This window comes from Orussus abietinus, unplaced genomic scaffold (assembly GCF_000612105.2).
Source record: "Orussus abietinus isolate OABI.00-Male unplaced genomic scaffold, Oabi_2.0 scaffold415, whole genome shotgun sequence".
In the NCBI taxonomy this organism is placed as follows: domain Eukaryota; kingdom Metazoa; phylum Arthropoda; class Insecta; order Hymenoptera; family Orussidae; genus Orussus; species Orussus abietinus.
The window spans coordinates 66,944-75,419 of NW_019394561.1; the positions used below are offsets into that span (position 1 = coordinate 66,944).

Below are 8,476 nucleotides of genomic sequence, written 5' to 3' on the forward strand. Positions count from 1 at the left end.
CAGCGTAAAATGTTATGGAGGCCATAAGGGAAGGTCTTGACCCTCATGAGATTTCATTCTTTCTTCAACATTTTTAAAACATGCAAAATAAAATCACGAAATGTTTTTGCGGCTACTAGATGAAAAAGTGGCGTTCATAGATATCACGTTTTTATGATTAATATCTATGGCCAAAGAATTATATAGAATTTAAAAACGTAGTAAAATGTAAAGGACATAATCCTCTTTGAAATCTGAAATTTCCAATGACGGAAATCGGAGGTTCACTTTTCGGATGGTGAATGAGAAATTCGGGTATTTAATTTGACGGAATTATAGGGCCCCGTAAATCCTCTTCAATAGGGTGTTTTATGGCTTATGGGCTTTCTTCCACCCTTTTATTCTTCTCTGCATTCCCTGGTGTATCCATCGCCCTCGCCAGCTACTTTTGCTTCGCCCTCTTCGAGCAATTAATAGGGACTCGCCCCGCCATCTTGTTTTCCCCTCTACATAGATTCTGTGACCTTCGCCCTTATCTTTCACCCTCCATGTCGAACATCACGCGATACCCTTAAGGATAACCACGTGCTTCCTAGATTGGCCTCACCTGTAAACATTTCCACCCTCAGGGGCAATATCACAATTTCATGAATGAAATTATCCCACGATATTGTTATCAACATATTCACGAATCCGTGCAATTTTCTTTCACTTTTCGTTTGAAACATGTCAGACCAACGGGATAAAGGTTACCTTGTAAATTTACATACTATTTAGTTAATTCGATGCCACGATAAATTGCAGTAAGATCACATTGTCCCTGTAACGTCACATTCAGCATCTGAGTTAACATATAGAAAATTATAATGCAATGTTACATTACATTCAAGTGAAAATCCACCAATACGGTGAATATACAATGTTAAGTGTTTTTTTACATGTTTTAGTTTGTAATTCTTCCATTGTACGTATTTCCATGTGAAACTTAAGTTATGAAGTGTGGTAAAATCCACTGAATCCAATCAAACTTTACAATATAAATATGGAGGGTATAAGGAACGTCCTGAAACCCATGCAATTTTAATGTTTAAAAATTTGTTCATAGATATTTATAAAATTTGTTATAAAAAATGAAATTTCACGAGGGTCGGGATCTCCCTTATAGCCTCCACATTTATGGGGTAAAGTTTGAAACGATTCAGCACTACCAGATCGGAAAAAAGTTTCATGAACGATTGACTCTTCGGATGCCATTTTTACACCCCCTTAAGGTGCCTTCGGTTTCTCAAAGGGACGTTATTTCATTTGCATTATTTCTAGAGGATTCAAGAATTCCATAACTCGTAAATGAAGTCCCTCTTTTGAATTTACAGCCTTATGAGATTTCAGCCTGATAGGGAAATGGCCAAGATGTTAAAGTATTTTCTTAAACAGCTCGTTGATGGTGCACTTGTGGAGTCGTCTTGCAAAGTGACATTGTGCCCCTTTTTCCCCTCATTCCTCTCTTTCTTCCTCGCCATTCTGATTTTATGAGCCGTTTCACAAGGTGCAGGCTTTCTATTAGCTCTTTGTTGCCCCATAAAATTTCCCATTCTCGGTTTTCGCGCCATTAACGGCGAGCTTGCAGTATGACGGATCTAGATTGGTAATTAGGTTATCTCGGCTACTCGTGGTGTCTTTGAAAAATCATTTTCCAGGGCCTCGTCACTTTTAAACGGTAATTTCGATGTCACTCAATCGCTATAAGTAGACGAGGACATTCTGAACAGGTTTCATTCAACTTCAGATAATAATGACTGGGTAATTGTTGTAATTTTACATTTACATCGACTTTCCAATGGAGAGGCTTTCCCTGGCGTTTTCGAATGACGAGTTAATTAGGGGGTAACGTAGCGGTGGCCCGGTGTTTTATTAATTTTTAAATGGTCTTATCATTGAAGCGTGTAATTTTTCTTTCAGGCCACCACTGATCTTTATGGAAAATGTACGACTACGCACAGTGGAACTTCTGCGGCGGCTCCGGAGGCTGCTGGTGTTTTTGCACTTGCTTTGGAAGCCAAGTAAGTCTCTTGCCTTTTCCTTTTTCTTTTTTTTCCAAAATGCGAAGTGACCCTGGAAAGTTGCGGCCGCGGTTCTTTCATTATTCAACGGGATGGTTTCTCGCATAAATTTATTTTAAAAGACCCCGACACGTGGCCATCGCCTATTGTTTGGATGGTATCGCTGCGGATGTCACCGAAAGCGATCGACAGAAAAATGTTAAACAACCCAAGCGAAGTTAGATATTAAAAATTGTTTATCTCCGGATTAAATGTATCAATCAATTCCGTTTATATCTCAAAAAACGCGGAAAAATAGTCCAATCTTGATGACCTGATTGAAGTTGACATTATTCATTCAAGAGGTACATAAAACAATATTCTTTGTCTAGTTCGACGCGCCAGGCTAAACATCCCAGATATTGACTAGGTCAGTGTTTCACGCCTACAAGCGAAGTTAGATATTAAAAATTGTTTATCTCCGGATTAAATGTATCAATCAATTCCGTTTATATCTCAAAAAACGCGGAAAAATAGTCCAATCTTGACGACCTGATTGAAGTTGACATTATTCATTCAAGAGGTTCAGAAAACAATATTCTTTATCTAGTTCGACGCGCCAGGCTAAACATCGCAGATATTAACTAGGTCAGTGTTTCACGCCTACAAGCGAAGTTAAATATTTAAAATTGCATATCTCCGCATTAAATGTACCAATCAGTTCCGTTCATATCTCAAAAAACGCGGAAAAATTGTCCAATCCTGACGATCTGATGAAAGTTGACATTATTCATTCAAGAGGTTCAGAAAACAATATTCTTTGTCTAGTTCGACGCGCCAGGCTAAACATCGTAGATATTGACTAGGTCAGTGTGTCGCACCTATATGCATACATACTTGGCGCGAAACTCTACCAAGTTTCCTAATTTCACTCGAAACTGTACCGAGTTTCTCGATACGGTAACCGAAACAGCAAGTCGATGTTGCATTCCGAGGAAACGTATCTTTTTTACTTCTGTAAAGCGAATAGAGTCCTCGTGAAAGTGATCGCTTGGGAAGTTACATTTCATAACAGGTCTTTTTATAGTGTTGTACATTCTATCGGATGTACCTGTCTCGTGACTTGTACATACGTAAGCTGGTGGTAGTTATTGTGCTCCGAAAGGCGAAACTTTTCTACCTAGTTGGGGAAACTTGTCAAACGAAATTCCCTCCGCAGTTTCACGACTAAGACTAAGACTTCTTCTATTGAAATGGGAATTACATCGCGGAGGATACTTTTATGTAGCGCTTTGCGGGTACTTCGGGTTCCAAACTGTTCCCCCTTCGGGAAAGTAATTACACCGTAATGCGCATCGCCGATGAGAAATTCCGCACAAAAGGGTCGTCACAAAACGTGCTCTCGTTGTTCATACCGCGTATAAGTTGCAAATAGCTGACATGCCGCGAGCATAAAACTTTTTATAGAGCCTCGTCGAGGAATTCAATGCAAGGTGTGCCATTAAATTCCGGTCCTCGGTGAAATTCCTTCGCTTCGTGCGAGGACATGAATGAAACAAAAGTGAAATAACCGGTGCGAAGGAATTTTCAACAATTTATTCAATAAGACGAATTAATGAGGAGTATAGAAAAAACATCACTTCGCGCCCTCCTCTTCCTTTCATATTAATTAATTCTTCCTTTTAATTCTCAAAATGGAATTGCATTATTGCGCTAAGTACTGCGGATTGCGTAACTGCTGCAAATGCATCTCGATAAACAATGGAGTTTCGTTCAGGGCAGGAACGGCTTCGCCATTTCTTATTGCTTATGTATTGCTACAAGATCTTCTGTAAAGCGAACGATCGAATGTCCTTTTATTACCCTCGGTGCTTCGAAGCCGGAAATTGTCCGTGTATTCCGAGGAATGAAAGACTTTCATACACAGGCACTGCAATTGAGGATCGGAAAAGTAAGTTCTCTCATTGTCGACGAGGTTCTTTCGATCTGCAGAATTTTCCTGTCGTTGCAGTCCTTCCCCAATAAACCCGAAAGAGTGGAATTCACGTTTTATATACGCAAAACTAGTAGAAATGGTAGGTGTAAAAATTAAACATTTAACCATGTACGGTTTTATTTCTACGTTAAATATACATTCATAAGAAACGTTGATTTTATTGATTTTAAGCGTTGTTTTCGAAGGCAGAATTTTCCTGTCGTTGCAGTCCTTCCCCAATCAATTAAAAAAAGTGGTATTCACGTTTTATATACGCAAAACTAGTAGAAATGGTAGGTGTAAAAATTAAACATTTATCCATGTACGGTTTTATTTCTACGTTAAATATACATTCATAAGAAACGTTGATTTTATTGATTTTAAGCATTGTTTTCAATGCGTGTATTCCTAGTAAAGAAGAATGTTGTACTTCAACGAAATGTTTTAATGTTATTTGAACGTATAGCAAAGGATTATGAACGATTATTTTACGTACGGGCAATGTTTAAACGACGTTCATGTAACACGACTGAAACGATAGTTTAATAAACGTAGAATAGACGTCAACGTTGTACTCAACGTTGAAGGGCGGACATTAGAACGGATGAATCGCGTTTTTTTGCAAAATACTTTGTACGATTGCTGTGAACAGTTAATACAATTTCTCAACGTGTATTCCGCTACTTTGTGTTTTTTGTGTTTATCGATACCAATCTCCACGTTTATTCCAGTCATGGTTTAAACACTGCAAATCGTTGAAAGGCCCAAAGTATTTTTGCAGAAATTTTAATCCTGAACATTACTTATTACTGAATCATTTTCTTATTTGTCATATCCAGTCAATGGCGATCGATTCTTAGAGAAAAACGTCGCGTGAGGTAACAAATTCGAAGTTTTTCGCTTAGTTTACATGTAAATAGACCTTCTTATTGAGTCCAATCATTGCAGATTGCATAAATATCGGGAAATGGTTCCGCCATTCCGTACGTAATGCCACAAAGTCCTCCGGAAAGCTCACGATCGGATGTCCTTTTATTATGAGGAATGCGTCAGAGCCAGAAATTGTCGATATTCAAAGGAATGCGAAGCTTTCATATACAAGCACTGCACCAAGGATTTGAAAAATACGCCATTCCGTTATCGACAAAGCTCTTTCGATCGGGATAGTTCTGGCACGGTTTCCTCGCCGCTTATCAATGCGAGCTTCCACTTTGTGGCGCATTATCCACAGCTCATACTGGGACACGCCTTATCGAGTACACGTGTACAGGTACCTTGTGCACTTGGCACAAGTTAAGTTAAATCAGCTATTGAGTGCGATCATGCAGGGACGGCATCGCCCCCGCAAATCGTGGCTTTCTAGAGCGGCGTATCGGATTTCAAGAATGAGGCTTTCAAAGGGCTTTAGTACCAAATGCAATTCTACGCCTGAAAGCTCTCCAGCTCGCTCCGAAATTTCTCCGCAGTGCCGTTCCTTCGCAAGTGGCATCTGAAAAAGAGATCCTAATTCGAGATTGAAAAGGGAAAACGAGGTTACGATCCACCGGCTATGTCAGGTACCCTCTATAGCGCGCTTTTTGAGTCTTGGGAAAATTTCAAATTGAGTAATTCTGGGCGAGAGACGAGGCTGATAAGAATCTTACTTACGGTTCGATAAGAACATTGTTATTTTCGTAATCATTATTTAATTTTCCTGCGCGCTTTTTGAGTCTTGGGAAAATTTCAAATTGAGAAATTCTGGGCGAGAGACGAGGCTGATAAGAATCTTACTTACGGTTCGATAAGAACATTGTTATTTTCCTAATCATTATTTAATTTTCCTGCGCGCTTTTTGAGTCTTGGGAAAATTTCAAATTGACAAATTCTGGGCGAGATACGCGGTTGATAAGAATCTTACTTTCCGTTCGATAAGAACATTGTTATTTTCCTAATCATTATTTAATTTTCCAGCGCGCTTCTTGAGTCTTGGGAAAATTTCAAATTAAGAAATTCTGGGCGAGATACGCGACTGATAAGAATCTTACTTTCCGTTCGATAAGAACATTGTTATTTTCCTAATCATTATTTAATTTTCCTGCGCGCTTTTTGAGTCTTGGGAAAATTTCAAATTGAGAAATTCTGGGCGACGGACGCGGCTGATAAGAATATTACTTTCCGTTCGATAAGAACGTTGTTATTTTCCTAATCATTATTTAATTTTCCATCGCGCTTTTTGAGTCTTGGGGAAATTTCAAATTGAGAAATTCTGGGCGAGAGACACGGCTGATAAGAATCTTACTTTCCGTTCGATAAGAACATTGTTATTTTCCTAATCATTATTTAATTTTCCAGCGCGCTTTTTGAGTCTTGGGTTCACGTATAATTAAGTTTCGTGATGCCGCAAATTATACAGGAATTTTTTTGCCCATCCTATATAATGGCGGATGAAAGGATGCGTATATTTAGTTTCAGAGATTTTTTAATTTTTCCTCCCTTGTCAAGATACCGTCATCGTGCCGTACTTTCCAAAATGTCGAAATACCCGTGTGTACATATTACAATACATATGTACGTACACGTTGTCTTGAAAGGCTATCACTTTTTCCGGCTGAAAGGTGAACATGACACCGATGGTATCGCCTCCGTAAAACATAATTTTCTATTGTACCGTATCGGATTTCGAGAATGCGTCCTTCAAAGAGATTTAGTATCAAGTGCGTTGCCACGGCCGGAAGCTTCAATGATTTTTATCAGAAAAGTGGAAGGTCACGGAGACATTTACGAGTGACGTTCAGACTCCGTTTGGAGACACGTTGGGGTAGGTTATAGGGAAAAAAAAGAAGAAAGAAAAAAACTAGAAATTCATTTCCGGGTCGATTAAGCGAAAGCGATTGCGAGCTTCGCAAACGTTTTAATTGCCGTAGCTTAACGAGCGACCATTACCTGCGCAATATTCCGAGAACTTTTTCAACGAGGTGTAATGGCGATTTTCAAGTCGTATCGGAAGCGAGAAATTTCATGCCTCTGATTTTTCCCGACTAGAAATATTCCATTAAAGTTGTTATACTCCGCGTAAAATAATCTCGACGTGCTATTATCAATAAATCCAGGGAAGAAAAATTTTTCATGAAATCCCCCGGACGGAAAATATTTAAAAAATCAATCCGTTTTCTTAATAGAACCAAATGCAGCTTACCAATCGAGTAAACGAAAAATAATCATTCGCATATAATTTTGCGAATAATTTCGCAAACATTTTAATTGCCAGAGCTATATGGGCGACCATTACCTGCGCAATATTCCGAGAACTTTTCCAACGAGGTGTAATGGCGATTTTCAAGTTGTATCGAAAAAGAGAAATTTTATGCCTCTGATTTTTCCCGACTAGAAATATTCCATTAAAATTGTTATACTCCGCGTAAAATAATCTCGACGTGCTATTATCAATAAATCCAAGGAAGAAAAATTTTTCATGAAATCCCCCGGACAGAAAATAATTAAAAAATCAATCCGTTTTCTTAATAGAACCAAATGCAGCTTATCAATCGATTTTGTTCGATGGACCAGATTTCTTTTCCGTGTTACAATCTCTTCGACGCAGCACTTGGAGTAAAAGAAAAATAATTATTCTTCCTCCTCCGGAATATTTCCTCCTTCGTTACAACTGGATATTACCGCCGAGGCTTTCACTTCATTCTAATTTTGGCCCAGTTCGTACATATCTGGGGTCTAAAATGGGCCTTTGTAATGTACTTGACCCATTGCGTGTTAATCGAGCTCCAGCTATCGCGCTAATTCGAGGTTCGCATGGCACTAGAAAGGACAGGAGAAAAGTCGCCTACGTCATCAATTAGTCCTTCATTTTTTACCCTTCTCATATTTTACTTTTACAGCCCTCAGCTGTCCTGGAGGGACATACAACACTTGACCGTTCTGACGTCAAAGAGGAACTCATTGTTTGACGCAAAACGTCGCTTCCACTGGACAATGAATGGCGTAGGTCTCGAGTTTAATCATCTCTTTGGATATGGTGTCCTCGACGCTGGCGCTATGGTGGCCTTGGCTAAAAAATGGAAAACTGTCCCTCCGAGGTATCACTGCGAAGCTGGATCCTTCACCGAAATGCAGTAAGTTCTGATAAAAAAGCACATCCGCAGTATATATGATCCTTCCCCAAAATGCAGTCAATTCTGATAAAAAAGCATATCCGCGGTATATATGAAAGATAACACGGTTTAACAAAAGAATCGATAGCAAAGGATAATCCTCCAATACCGACTATTAAGTAGGATTAATACAATATTGATATGTGATATTATTATATGATACAATTATTGAAGGCTCTGATATGAGAAATAAAAGGGTCAGGACAATTGTACGAGAATTTAGAACACTCTAGTAATTGAGAACATCACATTTGAACGGGATAAATGTCAGATCGCGTTAAGGAATCGTTTAATAAGTGAACATCAATTTTTGCTCCTCAACAAAATAATTGTTTCTT

General features: G+C 38.8%; 1 protein-coding gene across 1 annotated transcript in view; it reads left to right on the forward strand.

Moving 5' to 3' along the window:
- The window catches only part of LOC105697147 (neuroendocrine convertase 2), a 38,848-nt gene extending 30,682 nt beyond the window's left edge, over positions 1-8,166 (forward strand). Inside the window, 2 exon segments of the mRNA XM_023432713.1 lie at positions 1,939-2,039; positions 7,866-8,166. Coding sequence (XP_023288481.1) covers positions 1,939-2,039; positions 7,866-8,166 — 402 coding nt within the window.
- Positions 8,167-8,476: the final 310 nt, after the last annotated feature.